Source organism: Planococcus citri, chromosome 4, assembly GCF_950023065.1.
Source record: "Planococcus citri chromosome 4, ihPlaCitr1.1, whole genome shotgun sequence".
Taxonomy (NCBI): domain Eukaryota; kingdom Metazoa; phylum Arthropoda; class Insecta; order Hemiptera; family Pseudococcidae; genus Planococcus; species Planococcus citri.
This window is the reverse complement of record NC_088680.1, coordinates 28617474-28640784: the sequence shown is the minus strand read 5'-3', so window position 1 is coordinate 28640784 and position 23311 is coordinate 28617474. Positions and strand designations below refer to the sequence as shown.

General features: G+C 33.2%; 2 protein-coding genes across 2 annotated transcripts in view; one reads left to right on the top strand and one right to left on the bottom strand.

The window, feature by feature from the left end:
• The window catches only part of Scp2 (Sarcoplasmic calcium-binding protein 2), a 122722-nt gene extending 111494 nt beyond the window's left edge, over positions 1-11228 (top strand). Inside the window, exon 7 of the mRNA XM_065362747.1 lies at positions 2066-11228. Coding sequence (XP_065218819.1) covers positions 2066-2182 — 117 coding nt within the window. The 3' untranslated portion in view covers positions 2183-11228. The remainder of the gene's footprint in view (positions 1-2065) is intronic.
• Positions 11229-11473: 245 nt separating this feature from the next.
• Positions 11474-20193, bottom strand: LOC135844524 (uncharacterized). Its single transcript, XM_065362746.1, has 3 exons — positions 19841-20193; positions 14819-15088; positions 11474-14381 (listed from the first exon to the last, which is right to left on the bottom strand). The coding sequence occupies exons 1-3, from the start codon at positions 19949-19951 to the stop codon at positions 11820-11822; spliced, it is 2943 nt and encodes a 980-aa protein (XP_065218818.1). The 5' UTR covers positions 19952-20193; the 3' UTR covers positions 11474-11819.
• Between the last annotated feature and the right edge of the window lie 3118 nt (positions 20194-23311).

The window sequence follows — 23311 nt, the reverse complement described above, 5'->3', positions numbered from 1 at the left end:
AACTTATAACTACATAATATGAAAATTTAAATTTAAATAAAAATAAATTTTATTGCACTGAATGTGCCTTTCGACCTCGTACAATGGTAGCTTAAAAATAGGGTGGGTTTTAGTATCCTTAAATGGACATAAACATTTCTATGGATCAAGTTTCAAAAAATTCCTGCATTCTGACTTCAAAAAAATTTCAAAGAAAACTGAAAAATTGTCCTTTTAATTTTTTTTTAAATACTCGAGGAAAAAATCGTAGGAAATTTTTTTAAAAAACGACAAAAATTGATAGAAATTTTTTTTATTGAACAGAGTGATGCGAAAAAACAAAAAAAGAAAAAGGTTATTTTCAAAAAATCTATACAATTTGACAAAACTACTTTATGTGTAGATTTTGTGTTGAAACGTCCTGAAATATTGAAGAACTTATCAATCATTATTGTAAAAAAAAATTTTAAAAAAAGAGAAAAATTTTAAAATAAATAAAATTTAAGAAATTGTAGGTTATTTGGATAATTGAAAATAAACGAGTGAAAAGAAAATACAGGCTATGCATTGGATGAAGAATTGTCAAAAATTGAAAAAAAAATGAAAGATTTGGCATCATTGTAATTGTTATTAAGTATATTAAATTAAATTATATTTATCTACTTACCTACCCTACTTACCTACACCTACCTACTTAAATTGAATTCAATCAATTCAATAAATATGTAATTTGGATTTAACCTGTTAAAAAAAAACTTGTTTTTAGAATATTTTCGAATGATGCTTTATAAATCAACGACAAGAAAGTTGAAAAAGAAAAAAAAATAATACATAGTTAGTTGAATGAAAAATGACAGATATTGTTGAAAATTGTTCAAAAGTACCATCTGGGTGAAAACTAGAAAATGTTGAAAAATACCCAACCAGATGAAATTTCAAAATTGAAAATCACTTCAGAAAATTTGAATTTGGCACATTTCCTATTTTCAGAAAAAATCATCAGATTATTCAGTTTGATTCAAAAAGCTAAGATTTGTTTATGTGGCATTTTTTGCATCTTCAGTCGATTCTTGGTGGTTTTAAGTGGTTTTGGAGCCTCCAGGGCACTTTTGAATTAAAAAAAAAAAAATTAAATGATACTTAAACGAATTTGAACGGACGAATTATTTTTGTCTTTATGGCAATTGTTCCTAAACACCTATAGAAATCTTTAAAATCCTCTGGAGGCTCCATAACAGCTTGAGACTGCTTCCAATCGCCTTCAGTGGGGGGGGGGGAAATTGGCACAAATAAGCTAAATCTGATATTTTAATGTTAATAAGGTTCGTAAACGAGGAATTTTTCAAACTTTTTAAAAATAGGTAGGTACCTAATCCTTGAAAAAGATTTTGGATTTGAACTATTAGAGTTGAATTTTGAAAATTGATGCCTAAATTGATCGAAAGGGTCACAGAAATGGTACTTACCTCTCTGAGTTTATTCAGTTTAGGCTTTTTTACATTTATATTTTCAACACCAAAAAATCCAAAAATTCGCTGAAAGCTCTAGAATCTATTTCCACGCTTGGTCAAAAATCAAACAAAAACCAGATTTCTGCTGTCTACATCAATTAAATCAATTTTTAAAAAATTTTCATCAAGAAGTAAATTTTCTAAAATTCTCCAAAAATCAAAAAATGAATTTCTGCCTTTATTTGGCTTGGTTGTGTATTTTAGGATACTTTTTCATTTTTTTTTTTTTTTTGCTATAAATTCTAATTCTAAAATTTTTCTGCTGGTTGTAATAATTAACAAAAAAAATGATGTTGACCTTTTCCTCAGAATCTCCATGTTTTACTCAAAATTTCATCAACTCATTCGGTTCAGAAGAATATCCAGAAATAACACGAAACCCCTCAAAATACTTACACATTTCAGAAGTCGAAATCATGCCAATTAGACCCATGATAATTTCTTCTCAAAATCGGAATATTTCAAACAGATTGTTCTCTCGTGTCATACATAATACCCCCCCCCCCTCAACCGTGTGCTACACACATCAAACCGTATCCACATTGAAAAACCAAATAATTTCTTCTATTTTATAGAGCGGAGCTGTAAATGTGACCAGACCCGTATTCCATAGCTATTGGAGAGAATACTTTTCATCAGACGATGAAAACGCACCGGGAAACTTTATTTTCGGCAAAATATCGTTCGATTGAATTCAAACTACCTGGCTGCTTCATTCCGCATATTCATTTAGTCCGCTTCCTCCTTTATTCGCTAAAGAAAAAAAAAAGTTACGTAGATTTAGAAACTCTCTATGGTGTGTGTGTTTTTATTTATTTATTTTTTTGTTCTTATAAATACTATTTTTGATTTTCTCGTATATATCGATACAACGATCAACATCATCCTCCCTTTTATATACTTCACCTTCCCTATCCTGATTCCTGATTCGATCGACCTCGTCATGTCAAAGTACATAAAATTTACCAAAAAAAAAAATTCGTTAAAACGACCGACATGTCGAATTCGATCATCGGCAGTCATCGTGTCCTAATCGAGTAAATAGAGCGTAAAAAGCTGACGTAGTTATTGTTATCAGCTTCCGTCGCTTAATACAATTGTCCATCTCACAGTATTCAAAAACTCTTACGTATGACGAAGGTGTGTATCCGTTAACCATGAAAATTTCCTATACACGCGAATTTTTCGCCGTCGACGTGAAAAATAAAAACCTCGTAAGCTGCTTATAACCTTCGTATAGTATATAGTTGCATAGATCCGCCAAAATATAAGCTCGTCAATCGCACCTCGGCTCTCGTATTGGTTGCAGACTGCGCGCCTTAAAATATTTAATCTGATTTTGAAGCCAAAAATCGTCGAAAAGCTGCCCCTCTGGTCGTCTGCGTTTGTTCGTCGACCCTCCGTAGATGGAGTTTATGTATAAAAGAGAGAAAATAAAAGGCCGCCTTTATCGCGATTAATAAAAAATATTTATCCTGCGGACCCTTTTTTGTACATATAGAGTTTAACTCTACTCTACGAGTATTTTTCATGTCGTAATTCATACGCCTGGTTTAATTAACTTCTAAACCAGCAGCAGCTAATTTCGCTACAAATATCAATAAACGAATTCGATGAATTACGTAAATTGTACCCTTATCGTTTCTCCTTCGCTACGCCTGAGCTATTCGTCGCCTCTCTCATAATACACCCTGAGAACCGAATGAACGAATGAACGAGTAGCTACAAAAGTATTTTCTTTCAAATGTCATTTATTGGTTTTGCGGTGGGTGACGTAGACTTTAAAGTCGACGTTTGTTTTTAATAAAAACCTTAACATCTTTCTCCTCGCTGAGCCTCTTCCTCCTTCTTATTTGTATACATAAGGTAAATTTCTTAGCGAGTTGGCAGATTTTAAACTTTTCAAAGTTTATGAATTTTTTACAGAGTAAATTAAACAATAAGTTTGAAATACTCGTATACGAAACTTGTCTTTCGCTTCTGCTCAAAAGTGGCATACTCGAATACCTCATACCTCATACCCTTACTTACTTATGACGATATGCTAACGCTTTACATTACGATTTTATCAACCTACCATTTGAAAAACGAGCACACAGTCAAACAAACCAACAACTCTTCCACTTACTCGAATTCGTATTGCCTATACGTATATCTCGTATGCTGTAACTTTGCTCATCCTCGTACGATATGCTCGTCAAATGTCGAACATTCGAGTATAGCATCGCATCACCCATCGTTGTTGAGGCGCCGTGACGAGATTTTTCTTAGAATATTTTTACATTTTTTAACGATCTTTCTTCGTTGCTGCTGCTGTTGTTGTTGTTATTTTTCGGTTCAACTTTTAGTTTATTTATTTAGTTGATTTGTAAGAGTTGAGATGGACGAGGAAACAGACGAGAGGGAATTGAAAAAGCTCCCTGGTTATTCGACGCGAATATTGCTGAAGGAAAATTAACGAAGGAGTGAAAAAAAATGTGAAAATTGGTCGAATGTTTATTGCAATTTTTGTAACTCAGAACGTATTGTTCTTCATTTATTGCGAATGATTAATTTCGAAGGTCAATGACCTCTTCAGTACTGATTTTTTGGAAAATGTTGAGTTCAAAATCCAAATAAAGCTACATTAAAAAAAAACATGAAAAAATAAATTATGGAGGATTTTCAAGAATCAAATATGGTCTCAAGATGAGGGGAAAAATTTTTACATGTTTGAGTAAGAACTGTGAAAATTGGACATAATTTTACATTCACCTACTCCTTTCACTCCCCAAAAATTGATTCGGTAGAATTTCGGATGGTCTGATGGGGGGGGGGGCTTCAATTATTTTCACAATGTCTCGAGGTATACCCAACTTCAGCACCGCATGCCTCCAAAGCTATGACACTTTGATAAAAACTGATTTCACAGTTCAAAAGGGCATTGCATTTTGAACTTTTTACATGTTTTGAAATTTTCAAAAGTTGAAAGTTAAACTTTCAAATTGAAAGTCTAATTTCAAAATGGTGCTGTAAGTGGGAGCTACCATTTAAAATTCTGAAAAAATTTCCATTGACGTACCTTTTGATTCTTTTTTGAAATATTCAATTTTCGAGACGGGATCTTTTAATGAAGGGGGAGCACCCCCTCCTCCAAATTTGAGCAAAACTTTCGAAAAAAATCTGGGGCATGTGACATATTGAATTGTATGTTTTTGGTGACGCTGAACACCAATATGACGTCAGATTTTTGATTGGACTCCATGCATGGCCCCAGCACCTCCCCAAAGGGGGTAAAAGCCAAAAAAATGGTTTCATTTGTGTGACACATGAAATAGTATGTTTTTGGTAACGCTGAACACGAATATGACGTCAGATTTTTGATTGGGCCTCATATACGGAAATAATTACCTATTTGATGGACTTTTACCTATTTGGGGAGGTTCTAGGGGCCATGGGTGAGGTCAATTTGAAAAACTAATGCCATATTCGTGTTCAGCGATATCGAAAACATACTATTTTATGTGTCACACGAATGAAACCATTTTTTAAAAATTTCTACCCCCTGTGGGGAAGTGTTGGGGGCCGTAAATGGGGTCCAATCAAAAATCTGACGTCATATTTGTGTTCAGCGTCACAAAAAACATGCAATTCGATATATCACATGCCCCAGGGTTTTTTTGAATGTTTTGCCCAAATTTGGGGGAGGAGGTGCTCCCCTTTCCATTAAAAGATCCCATTTCGAAAATTAAATATTTCGAAATGACTGCAATAACTTTGGTTCTCAAATGCAATTTTTAAACGTGTTGTATTTGTTCATGATGTAGGCTGAGTTGGAATTAATGTGAAAAAACTGAGAATTTTCTTCAAAAATGTCCTTTTTTGAAGGTCAGTGTTTCTCTTCCTGGGACACTCGTCAGGTTAAATTTTTTCTGAGTGACTTTCAACTTGAAATAGAGGTCTCTATCAAATTTGATTAAAATTTTTCTACTTTTTTTGCAATCCACTCTTAGTCTTATTATACAGGGTGGTTCAAATGTGCATACTTGCTCAGAGGACTCTGAAAAAATATATCATTTGAAGAAGTTGAGCTTCGTAATGTTTGGTCGAAACGTCTCGTGCAAATATGAAGCTTCCTAAAAACAGATTATTCACATTTTTTAGATAAAAAATTTCATTTTTCCTTTTCACTTTTTTTTTTTTTTGTAGAGCTGTCGAGGAGATTTAAACTCTCATGGAAAAAATGAACGAATGCAAAATTGTAGAGCGTGAAATTCCCTTTTGAAAAAGTGGTAATTTATTTTAGACCGATTAAACGAAAAAAAAGTTTGATATTTTTAAAAATTCTTGAAAATAAAAAAATCAATTTTTTGAAAAAAAATACTTAGGAGGTTCTATTTTTTTTTTTTTTTTTTTTTTTGTAGAGCTCTTGGATTTTTTTTTGAACATAGATTTTTTATTCTTGAAAAAAATATTGAAAATAATTGTCAATGTTTCATGACAAAAAAATCAGTTTTCAGGGAAAATCAGACGGGAAAATTTCAATTTTTTTCAATTTTTCCATTACGAAGAAAACATTTTTGAAAAAAAAGGTTCCTAGTTTCATTTTTGTAGAAAAGCTTTTGGATTTTTTTTCAACACAAAAATGTTGGATTTTGAGATCAGTAGATTGAGAATCATCACTTTTTGCCTCTCTTTCTCTTCATTCTCTACAATGGCGATAGATCCTTCGCCATTTTGGTCGAAAGTTTCACTACATAAGTACAGTTGAATCGATTATTAAAATTATATCCAATGTTTTCACTCAACGAGCTCATTTTTTTCACCATCTTTCAACATAGGTATATACTTCAAAAATAGCTTTTACATTAACTTGTAAACAAATGGCTAGGTATGTATAGGTATTTTTGATTATTGAAAAGTGCCAAAGTGTTGTCGTCATACTACTGCATACCAACATATACATTACATCCGTATATAGCCAAGCCGAACCAAACGCGATATAATAATGAAATATTGACATATCGATGATAGATGTTCGCAATACCAATAGACACACAGACTGAACTAAGGGAATACGCGAGCATAATATGAGAAGAGGTATCAGCAATGAAATATACACAATACACACTATATGCGTACTACGTATCATACTCAACTCATATATTTTTAAATTTCTCCTTTCACTATCACCAGGGTAATTTGGCGAATTTCAAGATACTCGTACGCGATGGTATTGTTTGTCCTGAAACATGAAGGATTATTTACGAATTTATGAAAATGAGTAGGATTTTGATACTCGAACTATGCAGTAGGTATACTTACACGTAGTTATACATATACCCATACCTACCTATATAGTGAATACATATAACTCACAGCAAACACAATTTCGGTAATTGCGCGAGACACGGCGAAGCCGAAATCATAAAAGTAGAATGAACAATCGCTCTTCGGGGATTATATTTACGATGCTGGCAACTTTCTTTTACCCCATCGAGTCGAATATCGCTGTATTTAAATTAATCAAAAGACGAATATATTTTTATAAAAATACGTTTCGTTTTATCGTCGTTCCCATATCGAGAAACGAAAACGTAGAAATTTTTTGTTTCTTGTTTTTTTATTACATATGTATACCTACTTAGTGGATATTCATCTTCATCGGTTCGATACCTTTACAATAATGTATCTACAATATATATTCGCTGGCGATAAAATACTATACTCTGAATTTGTCGATCGTTGTACATTTTTATCCCTACGTTGTACGAGTATAAGACGCGCAATAAAGTTGGATGTTTTTAATTGTTGCAAATTTAATTTACGGTAGCGTTTTTTCTAAATCAATTAAAATAGCGAGTAATAACTAAGTTTCGTGAAATGTTTCGCAGAACGTTACTACGTGACTCAAGTTTTGAATATCATTCGTAGTTTCTTCATCGTAGCTTATAGCGAATTGTTTGGATGGAAATTTACTCTGGAGGATTACTTTTTTCTCTCTTTCTGTTTTACTTTTCGAGACTATTAATATTTTATTTAGATACCCGAACGATATATTTTTTTAACGAAAAGTTAATAAAAAGTAGGTGCGGGGGAACGTTCTTCAGCAAGTTTTAATTTTTTTGGGAGAGGAGATGAATTTTTAATTTTTTTTGCAGCAAGTGTTTGAGAAAAATTTAGCGAAATGAGTCTTTTCGATCACGGTCTCATCAACCTTTGGAAATAAACAACCCAAACTACTCAAGAGTAAGTTGAATTGCGTTCCTAAAAACTGAAGGGGCTAAATTAATGACCATTGTGACTATTTCATTTTGATTTTTCTGTGTTGCATTTTTCAATAACATTAAAGTAAAGACAAAGTAGGATATGACTGCCATGTTACAGAATTTTAAAGTCACCCTAAAAAAAAGGTTCTTATTCTTAATTTAGGCCCATCTTCAAAATTTAAAGAGCTACGATTTATTAAATTTTCAAAATTATTGGTTCTTTGAGTTCCAGACATTTAATTTTGAGTTCCAGCAAACAATGGATCTATTTTGTAGATATATTTCAATGTTCTGTAAAAAATATGGTGCTCAAGAGCACTTTGAAAATTATAATCAATCGTAGCTTTTTCAATTTTCAAGATAGACTAAAATCAAAAAGAACCCTTTGTATGCTCTTTTCAAAATTCATTCGAGGACAAACGAAAATACATCACCAACCAAATTTCAAGTGCTGAAATTCATTTTATGATTTTTGGTGAATTTTCAAAAATCAAAGGGCCAAAAAAACGAAAAAAAAAATCAAAATTTTTACCTATAAAAGCTAAAAAGCTGGAATTTGCCTTATACTTTATTTTTGATCTTCCGAAGCAATTTTAAGTCGTTTTGAGCAGTTCTGGAGCCTCCAGCAAATTTTTGAAATTCACAATTTTTGCAAAAGTTACACCCATGACCGAATCAAAGTAAGAAAGCTGAAATTTGACACATATACCACACCTTTCAACTTCACAGATTAACTGAAGGATACTGAGAGTGGTTCTGGAGCCTCCAGCGTCATTTTATAGATTCCAATTGTTCAAAAAATCCCATAAAATTTGTGAAAATGAACTGGTCAAAATAAACTTGGATTAAAGACCTTCAATATGCATCAAATACGTTTATTGATGCTGAAGTTCATTTTGATAAACTATGATTTTTTTGTTGAGAAACTGGATTTTTTCAAAATGTAGCTGGAGGCCCCAGAACGACCTTAAACTTCTTTCAGTCAATCTACAAGGCTAGAAATGTGGTATAAACCGGTTTTTAGCTCTAATTGGGCGCAATTTTGTAGAAATTGTGATTTTCAAAATTTTTCTGGAGGCTCCAGGACTGTTCAAAATGGCGTGGAATCATTTCCAATCGATTTGGAAGTTCAAAAATATAAATTAAATCTCAGCTTAATAGCGCAATTAGGTAGATTCTGACTTTTTTTGCCCTTTGATTTTTGAAAATTCATCAAAAATCAAAAAATTAACTTCAACTCGTGAAATTCTGGCTGTGGAAATATTTTTGTTTACCTAATTTTTTAATCTTGCGTTATTTGGGTCTGAAATTTTTATTCCAGTTCAGATAATTTTCTTGCAAGAAAATTCTCAAAATAAATTAACATTTTTCCACGAGAAAATTTTACTAAATTTTTAATTTAGGTAGATTTTTGATGGTGGGTAAATGCTGAATCGTAAGAGAGGGAGAAGTAGGGGGGCTGTTTGAAATATTTCAAAATGTACCTAAGTACGTCTTCATTTTTGCCTTGTTCTTCCTCTTCCCCAACTTTGACTTTGAAAAAATTAAATGATGTAAATGAAGTCTATCAGAAATTGTGAGGTCAATGACCCTAAAAATCGTAATAAAAATTTCAGTTTTCATGGTTCACACATTCCCCTTCCCCCTAAAATGGATCTCAAATCCAAAAATTCGAAAATATTTTATCGAAAAAATACATAAGTGATACTCTCATAAAAATACCTACCTTTTCCCTCTTTAAAAATAAATAATTGATTCTTGTTGGTATAGTTCAGATGGACTTAGGTACCTATTTCTCATTTTCTTCTTGAATCGATTAACGAGTGGGAACTGAAATAGATCAAGAGCAAATATTTGAAAAGTAATTCGTATCAAATGAGTGAGGGATTTATATATTTTTGACCATCTGATTCAATTTTTAAAATGAAAATACTTTATACGAAAACAAAGTAGGTAGGTAGATACATTTTAAAATCCAAACCTTTGAAATCCACAAAATCCTCGGTCAAGATATGTATACCTACTCATAGGTATTTATTGTACCTGCCTACACCTCAAGGAATCAAATCAAAATGCTGAAAACCGCCTCTACCCGATCGATTCGCAGGTTAAAAATACTAAAATAAATTGATACTTGTCATCTGGTCTACCTGAGACATACCCCAGCGAGGAAAATATACAGAATGTAAACCGCAAAGCAATTTCAACTAGAAAGCTACCTAACGTATATAGGTATGTTAAAAGCTCGAGACTCGAGACATAAAAATTCCAAAAATTATTACAAATCATAAAACTACTAAAATACCCATAACGACGGTTACAAAATCTCGCAAAAAAATATCTCCTACTATGTAAAATCGATGAAATTCTCAACTTCTCTGAAAACTACCATCGTAATAAAAAAACATAAATTGAATGAAATTTTTTCCAAAAAAAAATCAACCGTAGATAAAAATGAAAAAAAAAACCAAGGGGGAGAAAGTTGGCAGAATAAAAAAAGCCAATATCTACTAAATACTAATTTAAAAAAGACACATATTCCGAGGCATCTCTTTATCTTTGGCGGCCATATTTTCATACGATGGTGATGAAAATTTATATGCATGTTTTAACACGTTATCGTACGAGTATATGAAAAATGAATTTTTATTCCATATCTGAAAAATAAAAACTTTCTATCGTTGATTTTTTTCTCGCATTTTTGAAGAAATTATACATATACCTACGAGTCGATGAGACGCAGACGACCATTTTATAAGCTGAACAATTCGTCGAATTTTTTTCAATTACTTATTGTTTTGTTTTTTTTTTGTTCGGAGTTGTCGTTTTATATTTGTACCAAAAAAAAAAAAAAAACTGTACTCACCTATTTTTCCCAATCGACGTTGCTAAAATAAATTTGTAATCGTTGTATCGAATTTTGTCATTATTATTGTTTTATAATGTATTATAATTTAAGACATAAATTTAAATTATACCACGTAAGTACGACCACGTTCCAACTTCTTTTCTCTTAATTATAATTCATACTCTATCGACGATTACGATAACGATGAAATCTCGATTAAAATTTCAATACTTACGCAGCAGTTCTCGTAGATCTTCATATTGAACTCTAGAAAATACCTACGAAAATGGTGTTACGAGTTACCTCAAGCTTCATTAACGAGTTTTCGTTCTCTTCTGTTATAACGATTAATTTTTAATTTCATGTTGGAACTTTAACGTTAAGTTTATAATTACCAAAGAAATCGATGTGTAGAGAACAAAGTACAAATTATTCGAATGAATTAGTAAATTAGCCTCGTGTGGATTTTGAATTCAAAAAAATTATATATTTTGTTGTGAAAAAAAAATCCGAGCATTGTTGAGAGTGCATAATTTAAACTAAGTACCTACGTAATTTCGAATACGATATTTTACGTTAGTTTATATTTTCTCGATCGATGTTGTAGCATCAATTATTGAAATATATTACTTTGAAAATGTGCTGGTTATTTCTCAACACTTGTTTAATTCGTCGAGTTTATTCGCTATTTAATAGGCGAGTTCTGCGCCAGGCGCCATCTATCGAAGTAAATTTCACGTAAGGAAGATATTTACACGACGAAGGTAACGCAGATGGCATAGCTGGAGTTGATTTTTGAATATTTCGAGTAAATGTTCGTGGTACCTATTTAATCTCTGGTGGTGAAAAAAAAACAGGTAAGGTAAACAATAAAATTACAATAATAATACTGAAAAAACATGGTTTTTATTAGTAAAAGGGTACAAATTCTAAAAGGAGTGAATTAAACGGAAAAAAATGTTTTAAAAATAAAAACAAACAGGTAACAAAATACGATTTAAAAAAATAAATAGAGAGATAGAGAAAGGAAGATATAAGCTCTTCCGAATTAAATCGGAAAAAATATTCAACAATAAATACGCGCGGGCAAATGTTAACGAGCACTTTACATCATAAAATAGAAAATATCACGTCGTCTCGTATATATAAATGTACATAACATTTATACGATGTCATTTGCAACATCTCTCTAGCTGCGTTTCTCTCACACAATCGTTAACAAGCGAATGCACTTTATTGAGTGGATTCGTTAACAAAGTTATCACATTCGTTAGCTGTGTCAACGGCTTCGTTTGAAGGGTTCGATTCGTGACTAGAAACGCAAATGTTCTCGAGCCTGACGTTTAATTCGGCTCCATCGGCGACATTTTCCAACATCTTGATACAGTTTTCTTCCATTTGCTGTAGACGATTCTCTCTCGAGTCCGATTCTGCAGTAGAAGCTTGTGAAACAGTCTGTTCCTCGGTGGTATTTTCGGATTGTGGGCGTCTTTCTGGTCTATCCTCCGAACCATATTGTTCATGGAGCTCTTCCAGTCTTGTAGATAATGTGTCACTTCTCAACGAAGTCAATGCCATTTGATTCAAAAGTGATTGGCATTGGTGTTCTAGGCGGCGTAATCTGGCTGCTCTAGCTTCTAGAATTTCTTCTGAACTTTTACGTTTCACGAATGGTTTAGTAGTTTGGTCAGCACTGGAACTGGAGATCGATTGTTGGGGCTCGTCGCAGGATTCAGATCTGAGACGAGTTTCGGAAAGAGATCTCAATTCGGGGCAGTGATCAGGTGATTCTGATGATACTGAGGGAGATCTCGATGAATTTGTGCAGTCTTTGGGAGATTCTGTTGGACTGGTTGCAGAACTTATTGATGAATCTGCAACATTGACTGATGAGGATTCAAATGTGGGAGATCTCAATGAATCTGTGGCAGATTCCAATGATTCGAGTGTCTTTGAGGATGATCTGATGGGATCTGCTGGGGTTTCTGGAGATTCTTGCATTGTTGCTGAAGATCTGATTGGATCTGCTGAGTTTTCTAGAGATTCTTGCACTGTTACTGAAGATCTCATTGGATCTGCTGTGTTTTCTGGAGATTCAAGAGTTTGTGATGAAGATCTCATTGGATCTGCTGTGTTTTCTGGAGATTCAAGGACTGGTGATGATGATCTAATGGAATCTGCCAAATTTTCTGGAGATTTGAGCTCTTCTGTTGAAGATCTCATTGGATCTGCCAAGTTCTCTGAGGGATTTTCTGAAACCAACGATTCAGTTGCTTCCGGAAGCGTTACCTGAGATGCATCAAGTATTTCGTAGCCTTCTAATGATTCCGATTCAGAAACATGAAATCCACCAGTCACCCTATCATCTTCGGAGATCTCTGAACTAGTCCCTTGAAGTCTCTCAGAATCCACACAGCCTTCAGAAGATCCTCCCTGACCTAGACAGCCTTCAGGTGACTTTTCATGGATCATTTTATCATCATCTTGTCCCTGAGATTCATCCTCAAACTCCAACATATCAATCAATTCGATAACAGTAGCGTCAGAAGCTGCATCTTCCAGCTCAATCGAAGGACTATTCATCTCACTGGACTTCTGACTATCAGATAAATCATACTCCAGCTCACTAGTTGAAATATCTGGCGACTGTGAGTTTTCATCATCTTCATAACCACTCTCCGTTGAATTACTGGTATCTCTGGACTTCCTCAAGGCAAACTCTTTTCGCAGGAGTTCCCAATCATGCTCATTCTGAGTATTCTTCTCCTTAGCTCGATCCCAGGTCTCTCTACAGTACTCCAGCTCGTGCTTCAGATCGGTTAGCATTTGACGTTTGTGCTGCAATTCGTATCTGAGAATTTTCTCATGCGTGTGTAGCTGCCTATGCTGCACTTTGAGCTTGCTAACAATGCCCCAAGTTTTCTTCAGCTCTGATGACACAACACCCAAACGTTTCTCTTGCTGATCCAGCCGGTTCTCCAAATGCCCATTCAGGGTCTTCAATCTGCCTACTTCTTTGACAAGGCTGTTTTTCTCCAAAATTAGATCTTTTAAACGAAGAAACGTTTGACTAACACTGATCACAGTTCTGGAACCTGTGGGAGTTTTGACATGCTTGTAGCATTCATCCGAGGTACCTTGAACAACGTGGCTGGATTCTTCGTGACTGCTCAACAGCTCAATTAGCATTCTCCAAACTTTGGGTAAATTGGTAGCGATCTCTTGTTTAGTATTGGTTGAAACTGTTGGGATGTTTTCTTGTTTCTTGTACGTTTTTTCGGCGATATTGACCAATAAAGCGGCAGTATCGTTGATATCTCCATTAGCAATCAGATCAGTGATCAAGTTATGATTGTCTTGCAACAACTGGGTCAACAGGTCGAAGTCCATGTCACCTGTTAGCATGTTTGAGAATAAATTATTGATGAGGGTAAGCTGAGATGTAAGATTGTTGCATTCAGCAACAAGCGAACTACGTAGCTCCTTTAATTCTTCGTTTTCCAACTCCTTCTCGCTAACTTTCTTCTCGAGCTCGTCGATTTTCTCATTAAGTTGTTGAATTGTTGCCGCATCGTTGGCATGCTCTTCTAGTTTCAATTCCAATAATGTATTTTTAGCGCGTTCTTTTTCCATTTCTTTTTCATGGCCTCGAGCCGCAGCTTCGGCTCGTTCTTCATACAGCTGCCTTAGCTTACGGATGTTTTCAATTTGATTCTCATACTGGCTACGTAAACTTGTCAGATTCTCTTCTGCAGTGGTCTCCAAATTGTTTAGACGTTTTTTTAATTCAGCTACCTGAGAAAAAAAAAGAAAATAAAGCTTGATTAAAATAATGTCTCAAATTTACGATAGTTATAAATGTCTTGTACTTTTATATTAGCCCAGAAATTATACAACAGTTAATTCTACCCCTCCCCCTTTCTGCTCCCTTCTAAGATGATAGATTTTTTTCTTTATAAATGTAGCCTTTTATAGCGAGAAACATGCATATAACCGTAGTGTACGTTATTTTCTCAAATAAACCTAAACGTTCAATGTGTATTCAATTTAAAGAAATCGGCTTAACAAAACACGCCGAGTTCGCACACAGAAGAGAATTTCTATTCTAAAAACAGATAATCTCAAAAACCTCCTCATCCTCCCCCTTGTAGTAATATAATTTCACCCTGACTATACAGTACACGTTAATCGGATCATTTAAATTCGTATCTTTTAAGGATTATGATAATTACCTGAGTTTCTCGCAACTGTAACATTTCATTGCTAACGATGGAAACCTCCTTTAAAGCTTTGACTTGTTTTTCCAAGCCTATCCGAAGAGTACGTTCTTTTTCCAAATCATCGGTGTTTTTCCTCAACTCGTTCATTTCTTCTGATATCTTGGTAATGGCTTGTTTGCGTTCCTCTCTTTTCTTTTGCAGCATTTGTTTGAAATTCTCCATATCCTGTTTATATTTCTCTTTCCTGGCATCTTGATCCGCCACTCCATCGTTTATTGTATCCTTTTTGAAACAAGAAGAACACAGAAAAACATTAGTACTTTATCATACAATCGTGTCATATTTGAAAAAAAAATCCTCGTTCCTTTACACCGCAACAAACAAATAATAAACGGAAGATCAAAGGAATGTTAGAAATACCATTTTGAATTATTTTTCACTCGACAGTCGACAATTGCTGCGAAAAAAAATAAATAATTACTACACAGCGAGAAAGCCGAGAAAAATACTCGTGCATTTAAAAAGTTCGCACTTCAAACAACCTGTTTAGTAGGTCAAATTTGAAAAAATGCATACCTAGTATTTACGAAACGTGAAAACAAAACCTCCTGACCTATGTCGCAGTCGTGCTCTTATTATTTTTTCAAACAGTGGACTAAATACTTGCCAATGACGTCATCATAATTATACTCTTTTTTTGGCATCTTCCTGTTTGACTTTGTAGCTTAAATTACCTGTGCAGTGTGATTTACCTACTCGTGGCTGAGAAGAAATTGGCGCACCACGATGCATCGTACTGCATGTGTTATGTTGGATTGATTATGAATCATTGGCCAATTTAAAATTATGTTTCGTTGATTTATTCACGTACGTCGACGTGAATTGAGACCGGAAGCCCTCCCCCCTCCCTCTGGCACATCCGCTCGCTCTGTCTTAGCTGGTAGAAGGGAATCACGTGTAAGTAATAATTACATTATGATGATAAAATTTACACCATTTTTTTTTTCACCAAAAAATTCATCAATGTTGTAAAAAGTCTGGAAAATTTGAAAATTTGTGAAAAAAAATTAAATAGTTTTCGTAATTACGTAATTATTAGAAAATTTAGGGGAAAATGCAAACTTGTAAATAATATGCACCCGAATGATTTTTTTTAATCACGAAAATTTGAGTTGAGAACCAAAACAGCCTTGAACAAAAGTCAATTTGAATCTCAGCCCTTAAAAAAATTTTGAATTTTCAATGAATTTTTCAAATCAGCACCCTTACATGATTTATTATTTTTTCATTAAGCTTCATTTTAGGTCCTTAATTTTTCAAGATCTTCCAAATCAGAGATGGGAACAAATTAAGTAATACCCTCTATACTTTCATCTTCTATATGGATATTGTGACAGAGATTTAAAACAATGAGTAAAATAGATATTAAAACCAAAGAAAACTAAAAATGAAAAAGTTCCATTAATTGAGAAAATAAAAATAATTATGAATTGCTTTAGTACAAAAATGAAAAGAATTGACATGGAAATGTGGTGATTTAAAAGTTGCTTAATATTTATGATTTTTGATGTTTTATCAGGTTCATTAGTTAATTTAAAAACAAATCATTTTTTAAGAAAAATTTACATACCTACTTTATTTGTACCTATTATAAAATTTTGTATGTATATTTTTGCTTTCATAATTTTTTAGACAAATTTTTGTCAAAAATGATGGCTATTGCAGTAGGCCAGACTGATGTATATAAGTTTCAGTCTAACATTTTATGACTTTGAGCCTGTTCTAATTGATAAAATAAAATCAAACTTGGGAAATATAGTTTTCTTGGAAATCATATTTGACCCCTGGAGTGAGGTGGGTCAAAGTTGAAAATTACAGTGAGGTCATTTTTTGGAGGGACATATTTTGGTTTCCAATGAATGAAAAGGGTCCAAAATCGTACCATTGGTCACTACCATCCCTACGATCAACATATCCGAATTTCAGCTTCTTAGGCCATCTTCACTCCATTTAAGGTGAAATTAAGGCGAAAAAATCTTATTTTACCCCTATTATTGACACCCCCCCCCCCCCACTAAAATTGACCTAGGGGGCCCAAGTTGTCATCATACAACAGGAGGCTGCTATCTGAGTGTTTTGTGCAGGTTTAAACCTTCCAACCCCATTTGACCTTCTTTCCAGGGTCAAAAAGTGCATTTTTGGACTATTTTACATGTTTTTCGACTTTCAGAAAAGACTGCAGCCCCTCCAAATTGACCTAGAAGGTCCAGATTCTTACAGTACAATGAAAGAATGTGACTGAAGTGTCTTTTGCAAGTTTTGACCTTTCAGGATCAAAAAAGTGGATTTTTGCACCATTTTATGTGTTTTATTTCGACTTTTAAGAAAGCTTGCAATCCTTCCAAAAATTGGCCTAGAGTGTACAAAAATTGTACAGCACAATGAGTAAAAAGCTCATTTGTTTTTTAATTTATGTCAAATAGGTAAGTAGGTACCTACTTATAATTTTTTGTGCTTTGTATTTCATTTTCTCAAATTTGAAAAAAATGATAATGATTTGGAACTTCCATGTACCAAAATTAGTCTTGATATTTTCACATAATGTCAGTTAGATATTAGAGTATGTACCTAATTTCAAAATAAAAAAAATCCTCCACATTTTTTTGTTGAAAAAAAAACGAAATCTACCTCATCAAATTCTCATAATAAAAAAGTTCTCACCAGGGAGGATTCAGACTTAATTTTTTGAGATGAACAAAAAAGATTCTTTTACAAAATTGCCTATCTCTAAGACTGGAAGAGGTGAAAGCAATTGTGTTTTGAAAATAAATAGGTAGGTATAATTTTTTTAAATCGATAGGTACCTGATTTCTTAAAAATTTTCGAAAGGTAAACTTTCATCAATTCTGAATGTAAATTCTTGTGTAATTTCTTTAAACGAGCGAAAAATGCCATTTAGTGAAATTGCTCGCCTTTGAAATTAATGGAGCTGTGAGCAATAAATTATACGTAAAAATTTTGGGACACCCTTGAAGATTTATTCTCCCTCGGCGCCTTCAATTTCAAACATAGGTTACTTTGTAAGAGAACCATTTTCGTAATGCACTTGTTTTTTTTTCGTAAAATACTCAGTTTTTCTCGGAAATTAATTCAAAATTCAAAATAACAATAAATAAAATTACTATCAGAGCAAATCAATTTTTTTAGAAAAAGTTACACAGTTGACGAAAAATAAAATCATAGAGCATAAGATTTCCTCACCAAAACGCGATTTATTTTTTTCAGAGGCTTAGATTTTGAGAATCTTGAGCTGAAGTTGAAGTTTGGCAAAAAATTTGGTAAGTACATACACCTACCCAAATATTTTCCTTCAAGTTTTCTATCATAAAATATCGTTTTTCAAAAAAAAAAAAAAAAACTTTCTACAAGAATGCATTTTTAACCATTTTTCATCCTTATACTGTACATCTGAAAGTAGTGCACCTCAAAATTCGTCCTTTTGAGAAAGACAATCCCCCTTCCCCACATCTTGGTCACTCTTGACTGCACACGTAATTTCGAGCATTTCAAAAAAAAAAAGTATGAAATCAATTAGAGAAACATTGAATTTTGTAACCTGATTTCGAACTGTTGAATTTCCAAAAAACTAATTTTAAGCATTGTTGCCAAATGTCCCTACTTCAGCTTGCCCTAGTTGATGAACACCAGAAATCTTTTTTTAAATCAAAATATTCAGCAGATGTTTAAAAAATTGAGAAAGCACTAGCAGGTTGATTGAACATCAAATTTACAGTGTTGCCAACTTTTAAAATCGAAAACGAATCGTTCAATTTTTCAAGAGATAGGTAGGTAAATACCTACTTCACACTTTTCGGTTTTCTCCTAGATTCTGAAAAATGTCTTATTTTTATCTAACCAATCAATAGATATATTTTTTCATCGACAGTGTTGCCAATAATCCCACTAAGAAAAAAATTCGTTCCGGTAATTTGTTTAAATTCGAAATAACACGCTTCGTTTCACAATAACGATCACGAAAAATTACCTACACGGATAACGAACCGCCAGAATAAAGACGAAAGACGAGAGAAAATAAAACAAGAAAATTTTATTATCGTAAATCTGGCAACGTAAATCTAAACGTTGTAAGTTGTAAATATTTAAAAACTTTTATACAACATCTCGCTTCAAATAAGTTACTATATACAGCAACATGGCAAAATTTGGCCACTTGAAAACCTTTGATAAAAATGTATTAGGAGCTAGCTGCGCGTTTGCCCAGCCAAGCCAGAGAGAAGTATAAAAATCAATCCTAGAAACTTTTCGCAACCGCCGAAAAAAATATGATTTTATTGCGTCATAATTCGTAAGCTAATTAAACCCGTCACAAAGGGCCAATTACGTACGACGATGAGAAAAAGCCGAGTTGAAAATTTTAAAAACAGCGATGGAATTCATTTTGATAATGGAAGCTTTTCTCGTGCATTGCGAATTCATTCGTCTTGTTTTCGTTTCGCTTTTGTGCCCCCTTAGCCCTGGTAATATTGAAAATTTTCCTCTTTCGCGACGAAATAAAAATATCTTAAACGTGCTTTCCATTTTTTTAATCATTTATATTCGACGAAAAAGAGTAGCTCGTAGTTTTTAGTTCGGATGAAGCATTTACTACGTACCAAGACCGTTCATAATTCGCTATTCAATTTATACCTAGTTGTATCGCCCTTTGTATGGGTAAAAATTTATTTTTCATTAAGCTTTGAAATTTTTCTATCAGATAAAATTACTCGTCTGCTAACGTTTTTGCTTTTTCGAATCAATATTGACCTACGTAAAAGAGCTTTTAAAACTCCAAACACGATTGAAATGTAAGTTTTGATTTAGTTTTACGAAGATAGGCACACGAGTTTCGAGTTGACATCAAAGACGAGGCCGATTTTGATCTTCCGTTCGTTATTCTACTGTCGTATAAGAGTAGTAATCTTAAAATATACTCTATCTTTTTTACTAAACCGTAACACAAAGGCGTCAACTTACTGCTTCTTGAAGGGGTTCTTCTTCGATAGGATTGTCTCGAATCTCCTCTTCGACAGGATTTTCTCGAACTCCTTCTTCGAGTTGGGGTTGGCTCCACGCAATGCCCCCCATTTCACCGATTTGATTAACACAAAAATTACCCGAAAATCGCTCACTATTAAAATCGCGTTCTCGTGACTTCGAGATGGTAAAAAATTATTCAAAAAATACACTTCACAGCACCAAGTTTTCTATGTATCTGGCGTTTTCGACGAGTTATTACGTTCGTATGAGTCTTGTTGAACCCAAATTGTCTCTGTTACGTCAAAATGTTCACCACTGGTGCCAAGTTTCCAATAACGCGGCTATACTATATTTAAACTAGTATACATGGGAACCGTGTAATCGGCATTTCAGCTACGATTCGCGGATGTTTAACTTTTCTCTGGTCATTGTGCAATTACACGTTCAATTCTTTTTAATCTGTACTTGTACAGCGTTTAAAATTTGTCAATTAGCCAGCACCCGGACCCAGACGCGTTATCTACGTTCTGGCGGATTTTTTTCCACTTTCAAAAGAAAGAAATACTCGTAGGTATCCCGGTAATTGCTCGTGTCTCTGGGGTATGTGAAATATACGTCAATGTACCTCAAGTCGCGTCATATGGTTTAATATTCGACGAATTTCATTTTCTTCGAGAAACCGACATTCTTGAAAGAATAAGATAATGAAAGAAAGAAAAAAATTGCCATTGTCAAGTTCGTCGAAATGCCCAACCTCGGATAAGGGTCAGTGAGAAGGCCTCTTATTGGGATCATCGTGTTGAGTGAAATTGAGAAATTTTTCAAAAAATGCTCTCGCAGACTATATCGTGCATGAAATGAAATCTTCGGCCGATTGACTCGAAAGTATAAATTTTCTACGCGGTCAAAGACCTCTCGACACGATGTTCGTGATACATCCGACAATTTGTCGTCTCGTCGTTGGTGAAATCGCCAAAATGAAAGATTATTTTGGATGAAAAATGGAAAAACGAGTTGGCAAATGGAGCCAAAAAAGACAAATTATTTTTACCTTGTGTAATTATTTGTATTGATTTTTTGTGCGGCGGTGTCTTTGGAGAGGGAAGAGGAGAAAGAGGGAAAAAAGGAGACTGGCTAAAGATGCTCGAAAATTTTTTTCCAACAATTTTGCCAAACGAAATAATAAAGTGTTGAAAATTGTGTTAAATTTTGATTTGAATGAGAAAATGTATCAAGCTTGTGTAAATGTTTTTTGTTTGTTTTTTTTTTAATTTTATGAGAATTACTAACAAAGGAACCTCTTGGTCTCTCTAACGTCGATTTCACTCATTCTTTATGGAACATTTTCAGAGCTGTAGCTTCCTAATCATACGTATTTGTCAGCGTTTTACACAGGTTTTTTTTATCAAACATTTGAGCTCTCAAAAATATTTCACCACTGGTGTCAAAATTAAACCTTGATTTCACGTAATAAAAATTGAAAAATTTGACTATTTACTGCGATTTTTCGTTCTCGTCTTTAGCACTTTGTTCAGAAGTGCTTCAGAAATAGAATTTTCAAATTTTCGTCTACTCTTCTGACAATGTGACGTGTGAGTAGAGGAAGAGAAAGACACCTGCTGTAACTTGACAAAAGCATCAAAAATATTTTTGTCATCATCGTTTTTAATTTTTAAAGATCAAAATTTTTTCAACGTTTTTTGCAACTTTTTTTGTAAAGAAAAAACTTGAAAAAATAAAGCCAATTTTCAAAATTTTTTGATGTTTAAGCTTTTAATACCTTATTAATAAGAATTTCAAATTCCAAGTAAGTAAATTTTGAATATTTTCAAAACCATTCACATCCAATTTTGGGGCTACTATAAAAAATTTTCCATTAGTTAAGTACAATTCAGTTAAAAATTTAAACAAAAAAACTCTTGATAGTCCATCCTGTCATTTAACGTTTCTATGCGATACTAATAAAATCGCTTAAAGGCAAAAATACGAGAAAACTTGGACAATCTTGACGAAAATTTCTTCAAAATCGACTATTTTACCTCAAAATTAGTTCAAAATTAATTCAATGTCAAATTTTTTATATCTGCCTTGGCTACAAATTTGTTTTAAAATTAAATATTCTTCTTGAAGATATTCAAAAATCAGTTATAAATTTCCTATTGCTCAGACCTGTCAATCAATCATGATCGATTATCGATTCATTGAATCCCAAAACTCGATTTAATTTCGATTTTCGACCTGATGTGATCGATAATGTTGGAAATGCAAAATCAATGTTATAGTCTCAAAAACAGACCTTTCGATTAAAAATCGATTGCCCTATCGAATCGCGCCATAATCGATTTAATATCGATTTTCGAACGATTTCACATTATCATCGATTGTGTTCGAAAAATTAAGCCTCAAATTTAAAACCTGACTTATTGAATAAAAATCAATCAAAAATCGACTATTGAACCTCAAAAATCGATTTATTTGCGATTTTTGATCTCACATAATAATCGATTATGTTCAGAATAAAAAAAAAATTCTATACCCTCAAAAATTGAGTTCTCGATCGAAAATTAATCATATTGGTATCGAAAATCGATTATTTAATACCAAAAATCGATTATTGAATACTAAAAATCGATTATTGAATATCGAAAATCGACTATTGATCACCAAAAATCGACTGATTTCTGATTTTCGGCCTCATATGTTCGACCAAGTTTGAAATGAAAAATCAATTTCAGCCTCAAAAATAGACCTCTCGGTAAAAAATCGATTAATTTCTGATTTTTGATCATTGTCGATCTTTTAGAAATCGATTTTTTCGATCGATCGACATTTTCAAATTCGTCTTCGTTTTTGTTTAGAAAAAGTTGGCCAAAATTAGGCGCCTACTTTTTCTTCAAAAATCAATATTTTTTATCAATTGATTTTTGACTTTCAAAAATGATCAATAGGTCAACCATAAATTCAATAGAAACCTGGCTGGTTTTGTATTATCAAAAAGTGATGAACTAAAGCGAAAGAGGTTGGAGTTGTCTTCTCCTCAAGTAGGTCTAGGTACATAAATTCTGAGCCATAGAATTTTTACTATATACGTAGTTCTTTCTGACTTTTCGCTCACATTATACCTATCTCAAAAACTGACTTTCTTTAGTGAAAAAAATGAATGCACTTTACAGATGTAGAATTTTATGGTCTTCAATTTTGTGTTCTTCCATTTTTTTCCTCAGACATTTGGTTTCTCTAAAATATCGATATTTTGCTCTGAAAACTTTTCATTTTCAACTTTGATTTAAAGTAAGGTAGGTACTGCACTTGGGTAAGGTATTCGTATCAATATTTCAGAAGACAAAGTGCCTCAGAAAAAAAATAATCATATTTCTCTGATGGGAAATTTTATGATTATAGGTACCTACCTACAATTTTACATCTCTTCACTTTTTTTCTTCGAGGATCCTTAATTTTTTCTAAAAA

What these genes read in the sequence shown, in the direction of transcription:
- LOC135844524 (XM_065362746.1), bottom strand. Translation starts at nt 19,951, where the DNA reads ATGGGGGGCATTGCGTGGAGCCAACCCCAACTCGAAGAAGGAGTTCGA. An exon ending in AAGAACCCCTTCAAGAAGCA is followed by an intron (nt 15,089 to 19,840) that starts GTAAGTTGACGC and finishes TGTTTCAAAAAG; the next exon opens with GATACAATAAACGATGGAGT. An exon ending in TACAGTTGCGAGAAACTCAG is followed by an intron (nt 14,382 to 14,818) that starts GTAATTATCATA and finishes TTTTTTTCTCAG; the next exon opens with GTAGCTGAATTAAAAAAACG.